Raw genomic sequence first — 22,081 nt, 5'->3', positions numbered from 1 at the left:
TAGAATTAAAGCTGCCTTGCAGAATAGTATTAATAATAACGATGATAATATCTGAGAATATAAAACACTGTGACATTATTTAAACTTATATCAAACGAGTTAATTTTGTAATGTGTTGCTGTCTTTTTGGACATTCGAACTATGTCTAGCCTCCAGGTCGGTCATCGAACTCCTGGCTATGATCCGGCAACGGGGGGATGACTGGTAACGTGACGTCATCTCCCATGGAATGTGGTTCCGCTCGCCGCTTACTGGCCACGAATCTGGGCCCACTTTTGGGGTGGGCGGAACCATCAGAACATCCTGAGAACACAGAGCAGCAACGGGAGCCGGAGCACACTACATCGACTCACCGAGAAACCTTTTCTGCTTTTCGTCGTTGTATTCGATTGCTGAAGCTCCCAAATGTCTCCAATTGGGTTTCCAGTGCTGCTGCTGTTTGCCGTATGCGCATGCGCTGTATCGGCAGGTCGTGATAACAGTAAGTTTTATACGTCTGGGATTTTATGATGAAAAGAATACATTTAAAGTTACGAAGCGATTAAAAACGACATCGATCATTTTTTAGATATATTGTGTGTGTGTGTAAAAAAATCTTTGGGTATTTCAATCAGTTTGGCCATGGGATGACGTCACCAGTAAGTTTTACAGTACACTTTCAGTGACGTTTGACGGTCGAAAAAGTTCAGCGTTTTAATTTGTAACTACCAAATGCTTACTAACATTTTTTTTAATCTGAATTGTAATTCGTTTTTCGATTGTGAATAATTGTATTCTTATCAGCGTTTTAATCTTTTTTTTTGGTCTGAAATTTATGAGAGGCAGTTCACAATTATGTCACTCAATGGAACATGGATAACAATAAAATAAATAATGTAAATGGCAAACATGGTGGTAGACTGGTAAGCATGTCTGTTTCACAGTGCAAGGATTTCGGGTTCGAGTCTGGGATCCGGACTTCCTGTTTGTGTTTTGGAATTTCTCTTCATCTTGCGTTGATTTTCTCCATAGGCCTCCAGTTTCCTCTCACAAAATTTATTTTAAAAACAATTATGTAAGATCGAATTAAATATATTATGATATACTGTAAAATGTATGACATTAAAAGAATTTATGAAATAAACAAATATCATGTGGTCATGTGGTTCTTTTATAAGGAATAGTTAGCTCATCAGATAGTTTGCAGTTCTTGTAAAAAGAAACTTCAATATATATTTTTTTTTGCCACACTTCTTGTGTCCAGAAAGCGCCGGAGGACGAATGTTCTCCTACTTCGATGACTCCTTCACCGATGAACCGTTCGCCTTAGAGGATGTATATGGTCTCGAAATGGACCGGAAGGTGAACAGAACCCCTCGCGTCAGAGCCCCTTTGCGATTCAGCAACGTGACTCCCATCTCAGAGGAGGTACGCAGCTTCCTGACAGGCCGCCTTTCCACAGTGATCATCCCATCATTCTACGCCATCGTGTGCCTACTCGCCGTACCCATCAACGCCTGCGCCGCTATGGCCTTCTCACGCCGCATCCGACCCAAGAAACCAGCGGCCATCTACATGCTCAACCTGGCCTGTGCCGACCTGCTCTTCGCCGTCCTCCTGCCCTTCAAGGCGGTATACCACTTCTCCGGGAACAACTGGATATTTGGCGAATCCACGTGCCGTGTGGTCACTGCCGCCTTCTATTGGAATATGTACTGCTCTGTCCTCCTGGTGGCCTGCATCAGTGTGGACCGTCTCCTGGCCGTTGTGTACCCAATCGACTCGCTGACATGGAGGAGACCCCGCAACGCCGTCGTAGCTTGTGTTGCAATGTGGGTCATGTCTCTAGCCGGCATTGTACCCTTGGTCATCTCTGAGCAGACGTTCTACCTCAAAGAACTTAACATCACCACCTGCCATGATGTTCGGCCAGTGGGTGAGGTGGTTGGTCTCTACGGGAAGTATTTCATTGCCCTGTGCGTCGCCCTATTCATCGCCCCATTGCTGGTTACGATCATTTCTTACACCCGGGTGATCTGGTCCTTGAGCCGGGCACCTCACGGCGTTTCCGGAAGCTCCCGTAGGAGAACCAGGGCACTAGTGATGGCGCTGACAGTGCTGGTGATCTTCTTATTGTGCTTCGCGCCCACAAACTGCCTGCTCTTGGTCCACTACACGCAACTCCACGATGGGATTTACCAGACTCGTGATGCCCCCGAGGGGATGTACGTAGCCTATCTGGTCTTTTTGTGTTTGGGGAGCCTCAACTGTCTGCTGGACCCAGTGCTCTACTGCTTCGGTTCATCCCAGTGCCAGAGAGAACTCGCTGGGGTGTTGAGATGTCAGAAGATAGCCAAGAGCTTCAGCACCAGCTCGTCGGATTCTTACAGATCCAGCAGCCGGACTATCCTGAAGTCTAGCCGCATGGAAAGCTCAGAGCGAAACGTCTCGCTTGCCAAAAAGGATTCCTTGAAAGGGAGCCATGGTGGACTATACAAGAAACTTCTAGTTTGATGATTGATCCAAGACCACAGACCAGACAAAATGAGCGAATTTCTACATCATCATCTGAATGAATCATTAAAAAAACATTCGAGAACCTTTGTATTTCATTAAATAACCACTGCCCCCCAGATCCCTTTTAGGTCTCCTTAAGAATGGTGTTTAAATGTCAGGAATTAGGATCTAAATGTACTTCTATTACTTTTTGGGTTGTGCTATAAAGTGTGGCTTGCCCTCGCCTGGATGTCTACTATCCGATAAAATAAAAGAACAGGAGGATTTCCGACAATTAGTCCATGTCCTGGTTGCATTAATGGTTGTTATTTTTGCTGAAAGCTTTGTTCTTGTTTTTACTGCCGCCTGTGAAGGTCCACAGGAACCTTTTTTTTGGTAGGATTGTAGTTTGTCACACATATTTCTGTTTTTACCACATAAATGTGAAATCATATTAAGCATTTAAGAAGAATAAAAAGACTTTCCATTTTGCACACTGAAACTTTTTAAGCTGTTACATTGTAGTATTTAGAAAAATCCATTTATTTCCATATCACGTGTATATTTGCTCACTTTGTTAACTAGATATCTCTGTTTACACTTTCTTTGTTAAATAAACATGTTACAAACCACTTTTTGAATCTCTTATCCTGCAAAGATAAGACAGCAGGCTTTTCATGCTGTTAGCAAGTGTTTTTGCTCTCCCCTGTCGACCATTATGAGAATTCCATCTCCGTCAAGCAACAGACTGTTCTTGTTATACCGACTAAACGGCGCCATATACAAGGTTTTGGACACAGTTCCCACAAATCCAAACATTTAAAAAAATGTTTATCACGGGTTAATTGTTGACTACATTGTACTTGATCATATAATTTAAAGTATAAAACAGATTAAGGACAGATAGCTAGATAGGCAGACAACTAGTGAGATAGACAGCTCGTGAGATAGACAGACAGCCAGACAGACAGGTAGGAGGTAGATAGCTAGGTAGCTGGATAGCTAGCTAGGCGCTTAGAATGAAATTTATTATTATTATTATTATTATTATTATTATTATTATTATTATTATTATTATTATTATTATTATTATATACAGCTGGATAGATTTGTGTGTGTGTTTGTTTTAAGAAAGTTTACCGAATAACTTGTTTGTGGGTGTCTGAATAATGAGTAGTAGGACCGTTTCCACCAATTTCACCAGTTTCGCCGTGACGTAACAAGGTGTGAAAGCAAGCACAGGGCGGAGATTTAAGACAAGCAAACGTCGGTTGCCACGCCCGCCGACATTACTTCCACCACTACATACGACGACGTTGTTTTGTATTCGAGTATTATTCGTTTTATTTAACAAAAACAACGTAAATACGACGCTGCTATGACTGAGAGAGATGGACGAGTGGTTCCCGTTCTCGTTTTTCTTAGTTTTCTACATACATGCTCGTGTGAGACAGGTGAGTTCGTTTTGTTTACCTTGAGAAGAGCGGAAAGGTAAGCGGTCCAAAAACTACATTTAAGAAGAAAACATATATCGGATTTGTCTTTTTTCACGTAATTGAAATCTTAGGTTTTGTATACATACTGTATGGAGATTTTATTGCAGATTTTAATGATGAATTCAGTGGAACGTGGAGGGTAGGTTTTGTTTTGCTGGCTGTCACGTGACATGAAGTGGGCGCTTCTCTCTGACGTCCATTTAACTTCCGAAAAAATCTTCTTTTGGGGAAGTGCCTCACAGTAGATGGCGCAATTTTGTCCTGTCGACCCACATAGTGTCAACAATAAAACAACAAATGTTACACAAACTCGTGTCTCTGACAACCAATAATGTAAAAATAAAATCAGGAACTCCATGCAACACGGAGATGAAACAAGGATGAATCTGAAAACAATCAATTAATCTTAAAAATCATTCATAAAATAACTTAAGTAAGTTTTCAGCATCATGTTTGATTCGACTGAATATTTCAAATGAAGACCCTGTCATTGGACTTTCTGATTAAATTCCATCTGCTTTATACCCCACAGATGGCTTACGAGGTTACAGCGGCACTGAGACAACCAGCGGCATTTTGTTGAGCCCGCATGCCCAATCGGTCCTGAGCAGCAGCCTCACCACCATCTTCCTGCCAGTTGTTTACATTGTGGTATTTGTTGTGGGCCTACCTGCCAACGCCATGGCTGTCTGGGTTTTCCTTTTCCGTACAAAGACAAAACACCCGTCGTCCATCTACATGGCCAACCTGGCTCTGGCCGACTTGCTTTTTGTCATCTGGGTGCCGCTAAAGATCGCCTATCATTTCAACAACAATAACTGGACATACGGCGATGGGTTGTGCAAAGTTCTAGTAGGCTTCTTCTACGCAAACATGTACTGCTCCATGGCTTTTATCGCCTGCATCAGCGTGCAGCGCTACTGGGCCGTGGTTCACCCTTTGGCGCAGCGCCGGCGTGAAAACACAGTAGCTTACGTGACTTCGGCGGCCATCTGGGCGACGGTGTGGCTCCTCACTGTGCCGCTGTACCTGTACGACCAGGAAGTGCGTGTGGTCAACCCGAATATACACACCTGTCATGATGTCACCCGACCCAGCCAGAGGAAAATGGCAGCAGGCTACTTCCTCACCATGGGCTCGGTTGGTTTTGTGGTGCCAGCGACCGTGTGCGCCATCTCCAACGCGCTGATGCTGCGAGCGCTGCGCGATAGCATGACGGCGGACCCAACCGTGTCCAAGAAACGGCGTAAAGCGGTGGTGCTGATCATCACGGTGCTGGTGATGTTCATGGTGTGCTTCGCACCCAGTAACATCATGCTCCTGGTGCACTACGTGTTACTCCTAAATGAGGTGCCCAACAACCTCTATGGTTTCTACATCTCCACTTTGTGTCTGGCTAGTCTCAACAGCTGCATCGATCCCTTCGTCTACTACTACATATCGGACGACTTCCGCCAGCACGTCAAGAACACATTCCTGTGTCGGAGTCAGCGCACCGTGGAGAGGATGCGCGTGTCCTTCAGCGCGCTCAAGTTCTCGAAGAAGAGTAACACCTACACATCCGACTCAGGTGGAAACACAGGTAGCTCGCAATGCTAGCCGGCACTGTGGTACTCTCCGGACAACAGACTGCGTTTAGTTGTTATTTTTCTAAATAGGGCAGAACAAAAGTAGCACTTGGTTAGTAAGCAGATTTGCTTTAGCTTCTGAGGTTTGAACCGTCCTCTCACGTTCCCGAAATATGCAATGAAGACTCAAAATTAGCCATCTATTTGAATGTGATGACTAGTCCAGAATACATTTTGCATCCATAAAACATGCATGGTAGGTTTATTGTCTGCGAAGCATGTAGCATTTTATTGTTTGTAGCATCACACCATTGTTCCATGTAGCTTCTTTTACAAATACAAAAAAATACATGCTAACTCCCAGATTCCCAAAATAAAAACGTTAGCTTTGTTCGCATGCCTACACAGTTCAAAACTGAGGCCACTATGTTTTTCATTTTTCCATTTGAGTATGTGAGAACAGCCATCTGGTGTTTTTTGCATGGTAAAAATTAGCCTAAGAACATCCAAAACAAAGACTGGAACATGGGTGGGCAGGGAAAAACAAGGTGCACAACTGAACATCGAAATTGGTTATTATTATTTTTTTGAGGGGGTGTTATTTTTTTATGACTACTGTGTGTACTATTGCCATTGTCCATAGTTTTTTTTACATTGTATGAAATAAAATAAATTGTGAATAAAAGATACTTAAAATCAGACTGTCATTCTACAGGTGTTTATTTCCGAGCATTGTTTTTAGCATGTCAAAATGCACGCTCATGCCCTGTTGAATTGTTGCCATAATTATTCAGCAGTGTTTTTGAAACAGTACGTATGTATTTTGATATTTGATTTTTTTTTAAATATTCGAGGATGCATGGCAATCATCTGCATGTATGGTGAACTCACACAGCCCTTTTTCTTGGACACATTTAGGTGAATAATTTTGAGGCTAATACTCCTACATAGATAATGGATTTACACGCTCCTCCAAAACAAAGACATGAGAACATGAACACACATTTCCAGAATCAAATGTAAGTAAGACATAAGTGGAGTTCTTGTAGTGAATTAGGAGAAAATTATTTTTTTTGAGTACAGTGTAATTCATCTTACTGCAATTGCTGTAGTCTGCAATAAAACAGTGAACTTAATTGCGTCATCATGTTCTTAATATTAGAGGAGGCGTAAGAAAGTCGGGTGATTGAAAAAATAAATTTTATTTAAATAATGTATTATTTATTTTATTTTTATTTTTGTATTTATTATTTATTTATTTATTTACAAAGCATTTTCACACTCTTCAGTATTGTTGAAACACTTATATACATGTGGTGATTCTGGTTTCAGGCATTAAATTACTTAAAACGGGTAAAAATACCATGGTAACTCGCTGAAATATCTTAGTAAGATTATTAAGGGCACATGTTCTTGAAATAAGCCATATATGCTTACGTATTAAAGGCCTAATAAGAAATATTATCTTGTCAAACTATAAACAAGTATTTATTGAAGAAATGTTATCTTAAAAATATTTGACTTTTTGCACTGTGGTGCTATTATTTATATATATATATATATATATATATAGAATAGAACTGCCCTTGTACAATTGTATTTAATAATCCACATTATTTTGCAACATTTTAGCATAGATTAAAATGTATGCAGAGGAAAGCAACTTCTGTTGATTTTTTGGCCCATCTAGGAATAAATAATATTTTTTTCTACTTTGTACAAAACGAAAATCTATGAAAACATTACTAAATGTATACATGTTAAGACTCCCGATTTTGACCACAATACTTACTTTATAAAGCAACTATTGACACAATAATAGACAGTTTATTTGTCAGGTGAAACAAAAGAAAATGTGAAGAACACAATACATTTTTATACTAATTGGATATATAAATAAACAATGGATGCATTTTTGTGTTTCATTTACTCGCAATTTAGTTATTTTACCACGCACCACAGTCGCGAGTTTGAAAGATACGATTTAGAAGATTTAGGATTTCTGAAACTTAACACGTATGCAAATGATATCATTTAAATTTATCGACGGAATATATAATTTATAACGTGTTTGAAAATCATATAAACTCCCCGCCATGTTTTGAGAATTTTGTGAAATTAGATATATTTTATTTGTATTTATTTTTACATGTTTTAGTGTCCTTGAGAGTTTTAAAGGGCGCTTAGAAATAAAATGTATTATTATTATGTAGTTCAATTGTAAAAAAATAAAAATAAAAGACTTGCTGACGTCACAAAAACGCGCAGGTAGTCTCGGGGCGTGGTCGCTCTGCTTCGGTAGTACCGGGGTGGACGAGTGGGCTGATGTTTATTTAAAAATACTTACTTTCTGGGCGCGGACACAGCACAAAGCCAAAAGTCGAACGCGAAGAGAACCGAACGACTGCCCTGAATTTAATTAAATAGAAAGGAAAAATGGATCCAGCACAACTTTTGGTTCTGTCCTTGATCGTCTTGTGTCAGTTTTGGTTCGCGGATTGCGCAGGTAATTTTTTTTTCTTCTCCAAAATCACTCGGTTCATCTTGATTCATCCATATAAGTAAACCGGTAATTTCAATGGCTCAAGACAGTGTTGATAAAATATTAATAAAAGTAAAAAAAATCCACTAACTGATCATCGATACATCAAGTATTGATCGAATTCAGTATTTCAAGGTTTCTGTCACTTCCGAGTTGGGACTCGTGTGGGCAATCGCTGTGGTTTCGACGACGCTCGTCTGACTTGTCCACAATTTGAATACAACCAAATATTAACGTCCGGGAGTTTAAAACAATCGAATGAGTCAATACGAATTTAATTTAACCGACTGCGGGCTTTAAAATACAAAGCTTTGAGATTGTTGGGTGAAAACACATCATTGGGTGCTATATACACTTGTAAGGCTAATCATTTATGATAGCAGAATAAAATAAAAATGAGGTACATTTGAGGATTGTGCGTAAAAAGGTTGTTTTTTTTCATGTTACAACTGTATCTTGATGCTGCAGTGTTTTAAAAGCTTTTTTAACCCATCTTCTGTTATTAACAAAGCTGAAAGTGTGTTTCAGTGTCTCTTGCTGTTAGAATTTTTCTGTTTATACAGTAAATTCCAAACGAACGTAATGACTTAGCATTTGTATCAAGCTCTCAGGCTCATATTTGGTTTGTGCCCGTGTAATGTCACATTAGTTTATGCCTGCGTGTCATTTTGGCTAATTTGATAATACTCTACTACTGATTAATCTTATACAGTACTGTGCTATAGCGTCTCCGTTTAAAGTGATGCAATCATCCCTGGAAGGGGTGAATTATTTTTCATTTGCAGTTTCTTTGCAATTGCAACAATTAAATATAATTAAATAACATGGTAAGATCAGAGCATTGTCATCAAATGGTGAGTAAATGTAAATGTCACAGCAGCTTTAGCTTTACATTGGCGTCGCTCAATACTTAAATCTCAACACAATCTAAAAACTAACTGAATACAAGAAAACAAAAGTCAAAACTAAATAAAAGCTAATTGTCATGAAAACAGAGAGAAAAATGTTAAGGTTACATGAGCATGTGTATTTATTTTGAGCATATTGGATTATTTATTTTTAATATTTTTTTTTCCCAGTGGGTGGCCGTGGCTTCATTGGCATCAGAGACCCAGAGTCCTCTGAACTTGTGGTTGTGGACCGCGTCACCATGGAGACCCTACAGAGCGGCCTGACCACCGTCTTCCTACCGATCATTTACATCGTGGTGTTCGTGGTGGGTTTTCCCGCCAACGCCATGGCCATCTGGGTGTTCTTATTCCGCACCAAAAAGAAACACCCATCGTCCATCTACATGGCCAACCTAGCTCTGGCCGATCTGCTCTTCGTCATCTGGACGCCACTCAAGATCGCCTACCACCTGGCCGGCAACGACTGGACCTACGGCGAGGGGCTATGCAAGGTCCTGGTGGGCTTTTTCTACGGGAACATGTACTGCTCCATTTTATTCATCGCCTGCCTCAGCGTGCAGCGCTACTGGGTGGTGGCGCACCCGCTTTCAAAACAACGCAAGAACAACAAGGTGGCGGTGGGTGTCTGCGTAGCTATCTGGATTTTTATCTGGCTGTCTACCACGCCGCTCTACTTGTACCAGCACACGGCTAAGCTACGTGAGCCCGCCGTCACCACCTGCCATGACGTCACCGTCATCCTGGATATTGCGAAACCCTTTGAATCCGTCCGCCTGCCTTATTTCTACTTCATCTTAATGGGCACTGTGGTTTTCCTGGTACCGTGCGTCATCATCACGGTGGCCTATATTCTACTTCTGCGGACGCTAGGCCACGGAATGGACAACAGCGCGGCGGCTAAGAACCGGCGGAGGGCGGTGCTGCTGATCATGCTCGTTCTGCTCACCTTTCTGGTGTGCTTCATCCCCAGCAATGTCATGCTCGTGTTGCATTACTCGCTGCTCAAGAAAGGGGTGGTGGATAACGGTTACGCCTTCTACATCACCACCCTCTGCCTAGCTAGCCTTAATAGCGTACTGGACCCCTTCATCTACTACTTTGTGTCCGATGATTTCCGCCAGCACGTTAAGAACACGCTGCTGTGTCGCAGCAGCCGGACGGTGGAACGTATGCGAGTTTCCTTCAGCTCCATGAAATACTCCAGGAAGAGCAAGTCGTACGTGTCGGATACGGGGAACACCCAGAGTAGCTCGTGCTAGCAGGCAAGTGGACAGACGGACGGATGGACAGATGGATACATCTACCAAGGATGGACTTTTCATCAAATGCAAAGCTTCTTGTGGTTGTCGTCCGTTCCGTCCGGGCGACCTAACTGGCAAGTTCCACTAAAGACTTTCAAACTATTTTAACCTCCTTTAGTGTTATATCATTTTGTAAATAAATACAGAAAAACGGAAAGTCAACCATTCTTTTCAATGACTGCAAGTCGTGAGATGACAGTGCCACAACGGTATTCCGAGAATGTATGTTTTCCCCATTGCTGGCCCAGTCTTGTCCTTCTCCGATAAGAAACAACAGAGATGTCGCATGTGGATGCCGCTGGTCACCCTGTGCATATCCTGTGACTGTAAAGTGTCCTTGAGAGTTTTGAAAGGCACTTATAAATGAAATGTATTATTATTATTATTATTATTATTATTATTATTAAAGTGTTCTTTGCTGACCTAACCTCCGGGAATCTACAGAGCAACCCGTGCATTTCATACCTAGGCCTTCAGTAGTGCTATGTCGGAATCAATCCAACTGTTAATAATAATAATACATTTCATTTATAGTCAGAAAATAATAATAATAATAATTATTATTATTATTAGTAGTAGTAGTAGTATTTTATTATTATTATTATTATTATTATTATTATTATTATTATTATTATCATCACTTTCATCACTTTGCTGCTGTGAAATGTAAATTTCTCCACTGTGAGACTAATAAAGGCAAATCCAATCCAATTATTATTATTATTATCAGTCTGTGATTCAGATATTTTTAGGCCAGCAGAGAAGGCCTTGCAGGCCCTGAATGTCCACCACGGCTAGAGAGGATGCTCTTTTCTCGGCGCAACGCTTCAATAGTTGATCTGTTACCATCCCTTCATTTTTGTCACATTTAATTTTACATACAGGTTTCCTTTTTTTCAAATCTGATTCAATGATGGGTTCACCACCCACACCATTCCACTTTTGTAAATTGTTATCGAATAATATCATGAAAAAAATCCATCCCCATCCACCTTTTAAAGAAACACCCTTCCCGCCTACGTCCAGGGTTCTCGATGGTCCAACTCTTTGTCAGAGGTAACTGATTGTTGCAGAGTGTTCTTTGCCTCTTTACTCCTGTTTTATTTGATTCACGATAAACCCGCACAAGCAGAAAAAAATGTCTCTTGATAATTAAACCAATGTATTCAAATGCAGTCGGTGAATTATTATTTTTGAACTCCCTTTATCCAACACCGTCTTTTTCTGCCTATATTCTTTGTGCCTTGCACAAATTTGAAGTACACAACAGTCTTCCATACTTAGTCCTTTAGTTTCACTGAGTCTGAAGATCTGAATTTCTCTCATTAAATTGCAATACAAACCTGTACACATGCAGTATTTTAATTTAAATGCTTCTAAAAAAATCACTCAAATAAAAAGACAAACATAGTTCTTAATGTGTTCCTAATTTCATGTCTAACAAATGCATCCCCCCTCGCTGATAAGAAGAAAGTCTGGAAATGATTAACTTAAACTAACAACATAAACCAAAGCCATGCAAGGTGCATTCTTGACAGTCCACCTTTGACCTGGGTTAAAAAAAAATAATACATCCTTGCGTTTGTGTGTGTATACATTATATATATATATATACACACAATAATTACCTGTCAATTTATATGTTTTCCCCGTATTTTATGAGTTTTTATGATTTCAAATAATTTACGGCGTACTCCAACTTTTATATAGAAAAAAAAAACTGAACCGATCTTACGAAGACCATTTTGGCTCAAATCCAGTTCGTCACAACTGCTAGTAGCCAACGACAACGACCTCTGATCGCTTCTATTGTCACGGCAAACCAACAAAAGTACATAATTGTCAATTTTGTGTTTTTTTTTTTTTTATCGCTGCGTACGATGGATTGATAAAAGCATAACGTGCACATGTAAGATGTCTCCATTTCCGTTTTTTAATCATTCCAAATAATGTACGGCGTACCACAACTTTTATATCGGAATTGTAATCATTTATAAGGGCAGCTGTGAGCCAAATGTGACAGGTAAGTATAAGTGTATGATTTTTTTCAGCAACGTTGTTGTCAACCAGCGTTTCTGAACATCTCACTTGCAAACAGTTCCCGTGTGAAAGGGTGACACATGCATCGCCATGTGTGCAAAGCAGGTTAGTGATTCATTTTTGTACGTATCACTTCTAAGCGGTGTCATCTTTAGATATCATATTTCTATTATGCATATTCGGTGGGCAGAAGTTATTGCGTCTTTGCTTGGGCCATTTAGGATTGATTGTTAAAATAAAGTGTTGGAAGTGGATGAGGCAAAGTATATTATCCATTTTAGAGCAGCGATTCGAATCTCAAAGTGGTTCTGCAGGTTTTGGTTACCTGCACAAAGGCCCCCCTATTTTGGGTCTGTGCACTGCCTGTTTTCCGTGACAACAGCCCCATAACATAAGGAAGCTTTGTTTGTTTGTGTTGAACCACTATGTGTAGCGAAGTGGATGTTTAACGCAAACGTGGATGTGGTTCTACTTTTTGTATACAGTTGCACATTTTTAATGTTGCAACAGGCGCTATATGGGAGCTTCTTGTAAATTTCAACTGTCCTTTTACACCGCAAGCTTTACGTAGGCTTGTGTTGATGTATGGACGTTGTTCCTTTCCTGCAAGTTGTTTGTTCTCTTCCTATTTTGGTTATTTTAAAGGCTGTTTGGGCGTGATGGTGGGCGGCCGTGATGGGTCCGCTGGAAGCGTTGCTGTTAAAATAAACATGACCTCTTGCAACATACATACCACTCATAAAGCACAAACCACGACAAACCGGTTTGAAAGGAGAGAAAGAGCCACTGGGAATGCGGGGCCAAGCCGGGTTACAAACATGCTTTCATTTGCTGCTTTTTTATGGTTTTTCAAAAGCCTTTGAAGAGAAATGAAGTGATTTATAGTTCTACTTCATATTAACTACATACATACATGTTGATTTATATATCGGTTTAACAACAACTGAAGCTTGTACACAACTGATTCGGTGTAACAAAGCACTTTCTTTCACAATGTATTAATTGGAAGATAAATACTGAAGAACTACAGACTGAACTATTTGTGGAGATATAGGATGTATTTTTTTGAATTTGCTTCAAAACAAGCTTATAAAATGTTATGTATCAGTGATGTCATAATTGGCAGTTATTAGCAGATACAGTAAAGTCTCGTTATATCGATATCGGATATATCGATAGTCCCGGTTATATCGATACTATTTCTATGCACGCACAGAGAAAATTACATGCAAACAGGGTCGGATATATCGATAGTCCCGGTTATATCGATATTTTTTCGGACTCCCTTGAATATCGATATAACGAGACTTTACTGTATGTGCTTTTTTTCCCCACTGTAAAAGCAATTAGCTGATGCTATAATCCCCACAACCCGACTGTACATCTACATTTTTTTGTATCATTGAGTACTTTGGGGAAAAAAAACCATGTATTTCTTTCAAATACTGTAGTATTGATAGGTGGTAGATCACATTCATGGTGGAAAATTAGGTTGGACTTATTTTTAACTCATTCACGGCCATTTACAAATTTATTCGGGATTTGAAAATATGACGTAGATGGGCATTCCCATCTACGAACTTGTTCGAGTTTTGTTTTTTTCTTGCTTGGGTGCCGATAAAACGCTGGCCATGGCCTCTGGCAATGTTTTTTCTTTTCCACAAGTGGGCAGAATTCCCTTTTTTTTAAGTTAGCACTTTGTTCCAGCTTCAGCTGTTGTTAAAAGCGCTATATCAACCAATATGTATGTATTGCATTTTATTTTGGACAGCTGTCCTCATTTCAAGCTCATATAACTTCAGACCCATACTATTTAGGAATTAACCCTTTTTTTGTCATGAAAGAAGATTGTCTAAGGTTTCTAATGCTGCATTGAATGTTGATATAGTCCTAAAACTCAATATTCTGTGCGTCCTGGAATTCATGTGACAATGACAAAAACCCTGGCACTGGAGTGGACCCATTTGTGAACGTCTGGCAGTGAATGAGTTTTTATTGCAAAAAAGAAGGTATTTGAACTTGAATCAATGTTATTTTTATATGTAATGTACATATTTAGTTCACTTGCACTTTAAATGAGAACTCCTTTCAACCTCAGAGCCATTAGTATTGCAAGCCGTGCGTCCCGATCCTCGACTGCTGCTAAAAGACCTCCATTCATACACGACAAGGAGCCGGCGAGGAAAGAGAATGAGCAAGCGTGGTCGAGATCACACACAACAAGCCACCCCGCAGAGATTTGCTCAGTGAAAAGACACAGCTGTAAAGTAAGTGCACTTATTGGTTTTATTTTCATTTTTTTTCTTGTTCCCTGTGTATGGAAACGAACCTGAGAGACCGCCATAATAACAACAACAACAAAAGAAGAGCAATGAAGCAGTTGAAAATGGTGCACCGTGGTCTTTAAAATTACTAGAAAGTCACAAAATCGAAAAAAAAAACAGGAGATAAGAAAGGGAACATTCTGGGTCATTGATGAAAAGGTTTCTTTAGCTGTCATCTGTATTACTTTGAAGGTGTCGGATGTTTCGCTCCTCATCCGAAAAGCTTCGTCATCGAAGTAAAGTTATGCTGGTAGCTCTGGCTATATATATATATATATATATATATATATATATATATATATATATATATATATATATATATATATATATATATATATATATATATATATATATATATATATATATATATATATATATATATCCCTAATCCACAGGGGTGTTGGAGCCACCCTGATTGCCCCATTTGCTCTAGTATTGATAGCAGAGCAAATGGGGCATTCTGGCATTGATACCGAGCGAATGGGGCAATCAGGGCCAGTCATAGAACATAATCAGACAAAACAAAAGAAGTAATCAGATTAGCTTCAGGTAGTGCTGCTGCTCCCCCCCAACCTTAGAGCAGGGACCCATCCAAGCAGAGGTCTGGCACCGCCACCTCTGTCCATTCGGGATATTTATAGGGCCAGAGCTACCAGCACAACTTTAGTTTGCTGACAAAGCTTTTCGTGTGAGGAGCGAAACGTCCGACACCTTCAAAGAAGTACTGATGATGGCTGAAGAAACCTTTTCATCGATGGACCATTCCTGTACGACTGAGAACTTACATACACCTATTCTGAATCATTGGAAGGTACCCAAGTGATTCATTAGTCCTTAGGATCACCATTGGAGCCATGCCCGCTGGTGGGTGGCACCATGTTGGTGCCACCGAGCAGGTCCCAGTGGGAGAAAAAAGGGGCAAAGTTTGTAGCGGGCCACCGGTGATGCGCATCATGCTTGGGGGCGCCCCCCCAGATGCCGAAAGGCACCAGGTTGTGCATGGACCACGGGAAGTTATAGCCACAGTGGTCCTCGGTGGATACATAGACGTTGACGACCATAAAACCCCACGTGGTGAGGCAGTGACACCTCAGTAGAAGTGGGTCCACCGTGGCCCAGAAGCCCACGCTGACCAGCTCCCAGCCAGACAGGTACTGCGTGACCAGACTAAATGGCCGGTGGTACTCATGGTGCACTGCATGGAAGGTGCGGTACAGCCAGGGGATGCGATGGTGCAGGAGATGCCACAGGTAATACTGGAAGTCAAAGACCAGCATGCAGCCCAGGATCCCTAAGCAGAACTCCCAAAGGGTGGGCGCCTGAGGGGGTAATGGTGTAGGTGGCCTCCACAGCCATTGGCCGACAGCGGCGGGGAAGATGTACAACATGTGGTTGTAGGCGGTGACCCCTAGCGTGGTCCCAATGCCGGGCCAGGTGACGGGTCTGTCCGGGTGCAGCCGATAGCGGTTGACGCTGGGCCAGGTAGGTGCCAGCAGGTCCAGCGCCGTGTAGACCCCAACCAAGAAGAAGTAAGTGGAGACAGAAAGTGCCACGGGGAACAATGGGCTCCTCAGGAGATTGTGGTGGTTCTGGCGAAGGTAGTCCCAAGTCGGCTGGAGGACCAAACTGGACCCTGGGGGTCCCGCAGTCACGTTAGTCGCCCCTGACATCCGGGATGAAGCCACCTCGGCTGGAAAGAACATCAACGGCGAATCGACTGGTGAGGCCGTGCCAACTTGGACGGTTCCACTGGCTAAAGCTTTTATGTACGTAAATTCAAGCTCCACCTACCATGCACCCAAACCCCCCTTCCCTGTCTCCACTTAAAAAGGGGCACTCTGTAAAGACCCCTTTTCATGGGCACAAGGATGGCAGCCAGCATTCGGGACCCACAAACACTGTGTTTTTTTTCCCTCAGATAGTCATCCATTTGCTTTCCCAAAAACGTGCAGTCTGTTCATTTATTTTTTCATTACAGCAAAATGATTTAATTAGAAGTCAATTTGGTAATTTGCAATCTACATTTTTTACATATTTGTTATCTACTCTATTTTCTTTTTTCTAATTTCAACTAGGCTTGCTTGAAAATACACAGAAAGTCGGCCATTTTGGATCAAGGTATCTCATTTATAATAATAATAAATACATTTCATTGTGGGTTATTTTTGCCATTGTCAGGGCAACCTCAAAGACAAATTTGTTGCTGATATTTTGAATTTCAATACACATTTCTGACCATTTTTATCTAATATATATACTGTTGTATCTTCTTTTTTTCTAGTTTCAACAAGACTTGCTTGAAAAGACACAGGAAATCAGCCATTTTGGATCGATGTATCAGGAAGTCAGCCATTTTGGATTGGGATATCAAGAAGTCAGACCTTTTGGATTAAGGTATCTCATTTAGGGTAATTGTTGCCATCAAGGCAACCTCAGACACAATTGTACAGGAATTTTTGAGATTGAATCAATGTACACACAAAAAAGCACCTGAGCTCAGACTTGTAACAAAGCCATTGAGGTTTAAATATCTGTCCGTGTCAAACACACCACACACACGCACCACACAAATATTATTTGAGGCTTTTTAAATGGCAGTCAATCACACTTCCTTCCATTGTATGCCCATTGTGAGGTTTTTTTGTCATGCTAAATTGAGAAACATTTCCATTTTTTTTAATGAATAATTGGGTGTCATAATTCTTCTTGTGTATCAGTTCCTTTAGTGCAGGGGTGTCAAAGTCATTTTTTGCCGCGGGCCACATTGTAGTTATGGTTTCCTCTTGCGGGCCGTTATGAATTTGGGGAACCCATTAGAATGTTTAAATCCCTTCAAATATTACATATAGAGCATACAGCAAATTAATGAATAACTCGTTTTCAAATCTGAAGTCAAGAATAATGACTTTTATTGTGGTTGACATCCAAAAATATGAAATTTTGGCTCAGATTTTAGCAATCATCATGGAATTTAACAAGTTTGAATTGCTTTCGCGGGCCGAAAAAAATGATGTGGCGGGCCGGTTTTGGCCCGCGGGCCTTGACTTTGACACCTGTGCTTTAGTGTATGACATAATTGTCCTTGTCATTACTTCCTTCCCTTACGCTGCCGCGTGGTTACCAAGGAAACAGCTGAGTGCTATTTTTTTCCAAACACACACACACACACACACACACACACACACACACACACACACACACACACACACACACACACACACACACACACACACACACTTTTCTTTTAATTTCCATAATTTACGGAAATTATTATTTTAAACAGTTGGAATTGTGGATGACAGGTTAGCATGACCCCTGGAGGGTTTGATTCTGACTCCAACCCTGTTCAGGGTGTACCCCACGTACTGCTTGAGCACATTGGTAAGGTCAAAGTCGGCTTTATTGTCAAATATGCTAATATGGATGACATACAGCACAGATGAAATTACTGTCCTCTCGCTAACACTGGTGAAATAAATTGATGAGAAAATGGATGGATGGCTCTGTAGATGATTTTACACTTGAGGATCAGTGTGTTGTCTTCAAAAGGCCTGTAGAGGGTAGTACAGCTCAACACTGTGGTGTGTATAGTCACTATACAAATTCACACACACTATACTATAGTGAGCGAGTTGCTTGTTCTGTAGCCACAAAGGGACATAAGTCATCTTGTGCCGGTCCCAAGCCCGGATAAATACAGAGGATTGTGTCAGGAAGGGCATCTGACGTAAAAGCTGGCCCAAAACAAACATGCGTATCATACCACTGAAGATGGAGGTTACTGATTCGCTGTGGCGACCCCTTGAAGGGAAAAGTCGAAAGGAAAAGAAGATACTATAGTGTGTGTGAATTTGTCAGGGTGTATTTACTGTACATAGTTTACCACATAGATCAGTGACGTGCAGTCAGTGGAGGCAGGTGAGGCAGTGCCTCACCCGTCATCATGGAAAGCTGTCATGGAAATATCAAATGAAAAAATAAATTAAACAGTTAGATGTATTTAGTGATTTGTACTTTAAAGTTCTTGTCCATTTAACTTCACCGTTTTAGGATTTTTTTCAAAATCGCTGAATTTTCACATTTACCGTTCAAATACTAAGTAGAGACGAGCGGTGACGTCATTGATGACGTCAGTGCCTCGCCAGCCATGAACCTCACCGCACGTCACTGATATAGATGATAAATATGATTATACTTTCTGTATATCACATGTGCATACATTGTTTACCACACTCGCATACACTCATGAGAGACAAAGTCATTTTGTGAAATTTGTGTTGTCTCAGCAACAAACTTGTGGATGATTATTGGGGTCTTCAGTGATGAACAGACCATAAAGAAATTGTTGTCCCGCTACCTCAATTTATCTCAGCGATACGACAATAAGAGTTGTTTAATGATGCTTGCCTGCGGCTGCTGCAAGGATTTCGTCAAGTTAACACATGGAAAATTGCTGCGGCTGCGGGTGGAAGAAAAAAAAAACTGTCCTGCGGGGTTTCTCTTTCGGGGCTGGCTGCTATTCTGGTTGGTGGCTGTTAAATCAGGAAAATTAAGTTCTTATCATGGTTTAAAATAAACCTGTCTTCATCGTAAGGAAGCTTTGCTAACTACAGTCATTGCATCAGTACCGCCTGAAACATAACATTCCATACAAAATATACCACTGAAGCAACTTATGAACAAATTCACCTTACGAACGACCGTTCGGAACGTATCTTGTTCGTAAGTTGGGGGATATTGATTCTTTGAGAGGGTTCAAATCCTCCGAGTCATGTAGTCCAGGGACTCCCCTGTGTGATTTCCTGCGCAGAGCATGGAAACACCGGAATGATTGAACACCGATATGGAAGAAGGCGGTGTGTAGGCTCTCTCGCACCCATGAGGCAGGGTCTCATCAGCACTTGTTTTGTTTTCCAAGCACACGGCTGGAAAGGAAGATGGTCACCATGGATGCTCTCGCCTGTGGAATTAATTACCCCCGTCGGGCGGACCCCTCCAGCTGTCAACGCCGACCGACTCTTCCCATTTGCGGTTCATTTCCTGATAAACAAGTGAGCCATCACACCTGAACACCTACGCTCACAGGTAGGACCGCTACTCTTCATCTTCCGCTTTGTTGGGCCAGCAAGATGCCGAGCCAGCTGGAGGGCGCCATGGATGCGCTGATCGCCGTCTTTTACAATTACTCGGGCCATGACGGAGACAAGTATAAACTCAACAAGGGCGAGCTGAAGCAGCTGCTGCACACGGAGCTCACGGATTTTCTCGCGGTAACCTTTTGACCCATTCTTGCGCTTTTTGTTTCAGTATATAGGATGCATAATGAGTTTATAACGTATTGTAGAGCAAATGTCATCCTGGAATGGGAACAAGGGAACATTTTTGACCTTGTCCATCACCAATGAGATACAGTGATACCTTGGCTTAGGAACTTAGTTGGTTCCCAGACAGAGTGTGTAAGACGAAAAGTGTGTATCCCAAAAATTAATTTCCCATTGGAAACCATTAAAATGAGAATAATCCGTTCCCAGGTCCCCATTATTTTCTACTTTCTAATTTTCTAAGCCTTAAAACTACACAAAATATACCTTTTTTCCTGTATAATAAAGGTGGTATGGTATTATAATTAAAGCAATAAACTGTACTGTATAATAAAGTTGTTTTATTTACCTTTGTTAAGGTCGTTGATGGCTTGATGGAATGGACTGGCCGCTTTAATCAGCATTAAACACTTGATGAGTAATGTAAACTTCTTCTTTCACCATCTTGAGGAATGATCCCTTGTAGGTGCTTTCTCTGTAGTAATTGTATCTAGTTCCTCATCAATTGTGTTCTCTTTAGCTGGTTTGATAGCTTTTTGCATCAAGTGTACAGATGGCGCGTGCGGGTTGTTTGTGGAGCCTGACTGATAGGATATTTTAACCTTGTAGTCTACACTCTGCCTTTGAAATATGAAAGTTGAAACTCTCTCACTGTCGTCTGCTTGTCTCTTTAATGTTTAAACCACCACCTCCTCACTGCTGCGTTCTTGACCAATCACGTGGCAGCTGCTTGTGCGTCATCAGTGTCAACCGGGGCCCCCATCACTTCCAAATATAGATGCTGCCATGATGTCATCGTAGCCCCCTGGGTGGCAATCGCATCTGATTGCAGATCTTGAGTGCAGGGATAGTCATTTAAATTATAACTGCAGCAAAAGCAAAGTGATTAATTACATTCAATTTCAATGAATTGAAAACAATACACATGTATTACACTATAAGGTATTCAAAAATATTGTAACGTCTTAAATGCTATTTTATATTTGAATGTGGTTTTATTTTTAACACAAAATAAGAAGTATTTGTAATATATTTAAGTTGATTTTAAGACTTTAACTTGGAGTATTATTGCTCATTGTGAAATGAGTTGCATTATTGTCCTTGGATGTCAATTATAAATAAATAATAATAACACATTTCACTTATAAGCAGCTCTCAAAACTTTCAAGGTCACTTTACAGTCACAGGATAAGTTTTTTTCCTGTGGGTCAGCAGCGACAGCTACACGCGCCAGCGTTCACTCAACCCGGAAGTAACTCAAATAGATAGCAAGCTAGATAGCAAGCTTGCTAGCGAATAGATGGCTAATAGCTAGTGAATAAGTAGCTATTAGCTAGCAAATACATAGATAATAGCTAACAAATAGATAGCTAATAGCTAGTAAATAGCTAGCTAATAGATAGCTAATAGCTCGCGAATAGATAGCTAATAGCTAGCTAATAGCTAGCGAAGATAGCTAATACCTGGCGAATAGATAGCTAATAGATACATGAGGTAGCTAAATAGCTAGATAGCCAGCTAGATAACAAGAATATGATAAAAATGTACAGTTGTAAATGACATCTGAAATTGAGCAATATTTAAAATTATTAATTTTTATGTTTTCAGTCGCAGAAGGACCCACTGCTGGTGGAGAAGATCATGAGTGACCTGGACTCCAATAAAGACAACGAAGTGGACTTCAATGAGTTTGTTGTTCTAGTAGCTGCGCTCACCGTTGCCTGTAACGACTTTTTCCAAGAACAGAAGAAGAAGACCACCAAATAGATATTCACACAGTGTATATCTTTGACTCCCCCCACCCCACCAAAAAATGAATGTTCAATTGGACTGTTGTCAATAAATGTGATTTTACTTTCCTTTTAAATCAGGCCTTCTGTCATTCAAATGCAGTTATCGCTTGGATGGTCCAAAAATTGTGGTAAAACATTTTGTTGTTTTTAGTGATTTACATTTATGTGAAATGAAGTTAAAATACACTCTCCCCAGTTTATTTATTGATTCATTTATTCATTCATTCATTACTTCCGGGTTGAGTGAACGCTGGCGCGTCTGGCTCCCGCTGCTCACCCGCAGAAAAAAATATCCTGTGACTGTCAAGTG

The 22,081-nt window shown here is 40.8% G+C and overlaps 5 protein-coding genes across 8 annotated transcripts; 4 read left to right on the top strand and 1 right to left on the bottom strand.

Moving 5' to 3' along the window:
- Window positions 1–213: 213 nt before the first annotated feature.
- On the top strand, window positions 214–3,107 carry LOC148884622 (proteinase-activated receptor 1-like). Its single transcript, XM_089021042.1, has 2 exons — window positions 214–481; window positions 1,244–3,107. The coding sequence occupies exons 1-2, from the start codon at window positions 406–408 to the stop codon at window positions 2,491–2,493; spliced, it is 1,326 nt and encodes a 441-aa protein (XP_088877168.1). The 5' UTR covers window positions 214–405; the 3' UTR covers window positions 2,494–3,107.
- Window positions 3,108–3,736: 629 nt separating this feature from the next.
- On the top strand, window positions 3,737–6,240 carry f2rl1.1 (F2R like trypsin receptor 1, tandem duplicate 1). The gene is made up of 2 exons (XM_089020369.1): window positions 3,737–3,929; window positions 4,504–6,240. Exons 1-2 carry the CDS (start codon window positions 3,854–3,856, stop codon window positions 5,568–5,570), a joined length of 1,143 nt encoding a protein of 380 aa, XP_088876495.1. The 5' UTR covers window positions 3,737–3,853; the 3' UTR covers window positions 5,571–6,240.
- Window positions 6,241–7,823: 1,583 nt separating this feature from the next.
- f2rl1.2 (F2R like trypsin receptor 1, tandem duplicate 2) lies at window positions 7,824–11,652 on the top strand. The gene is made up of 2 exons (XM_089021161.1): window positions 7,824–8,045; window positions 9,161–11,652. The coding sequence occupies exons 1-2, from the start codon at window positions 7,976–7,978 to the stop codon at window positions 10,249–10,251; spliced, it is 1,161 nt and encodes a 386-aa protein (XP_088877287.1). The 5' UTR covers window positions 7,824–7,975; the 3' UTR covers window positions 10,252–11,652.
- A 428-nt stretch (window positions 11,653–12,080) lies between these two features.
- On the top strand, window positions 12,081–21,845 carry s100z (S100 calcium binding protein Z). Of its 4 annotated transcripts, XM_089020227.1 has the most exons (7): window positions 12,081–12,316; window positions 12,392–12,438; window positions 14,432–14,600; window positions 16,939–17,051; window positions 19,576–19,708; window positions 19,787–19,927; window positions 21,587–21,845. In XM_089020227.1, exons 4-7 carry the CDS (start codon window positions 16,990–16,992, stop codon window positions 21,743–21,745), a joined length of 495 nt encoding a protein of 164 aa, XP_088876353.1. In that variant the 5' UTR covers window positions 12,081–12,316; window positions 12,392–12,438; window positions 14,432–14,600; window positions 16,939–16,989; the 3' UTR covers window positions 21,746–21,845. The 4 variants fall into 4 exon arrangements, with proteins under 4 accessions (XP_088876353.1, XP_088876354.1, XP_088876355.1 ...); XM_089020228.1 differs by lacking the exon at window positions 12,081–12,316 and having other exon boundaries at window positions 12,351–12,438; XM_089020229.1 differs by lacking the exons at window positions 12,081–12,316; window positions 12,392–12,438 and adding an exon at window positions 13,864–14,342.
- ch25hl2 (cholesterol 25-hydroxylase like 2) lies at window positions 15,417–16,379 on the bottom strand. Its single transcript, XM_089020650.1, has one exon. It carries the CDS (start codon window positions 16,358–16,360, stop codon window positions 15,485–15,487), a length of 876 nt encoding a protein of 291 aa, XP_088876776.1. The 5' UTR covers window positions 16,361–16,379; the 3' UTR covers window positions 15,417–15,484.
- Window positions 21,846–22,081: the final 236 nt, after the last annotated feature.

Source organism: Hippocampus bargibanti, linkage group LG18 (genome assembly GCF_051943395.1).
Source record: "Hippocampus bargibanti isolate YZ-2025 linkage group LG18, ASM5194339v1, whole genome shotgun sequence".
Classification (NCBI taxonomy): domain Eukaryota; kingdom Metazoa; phylum Chordata; class Actinopteri; order Syngnathiformes; family Syngnathidae; genus Hippocampus; species Hippocampus bargibanti.
The sequence above is the reverse complement of the archived record's forward strand: the minus strand, read 5'-3'. Positions and strand labels throughout refer to the sequence as shown.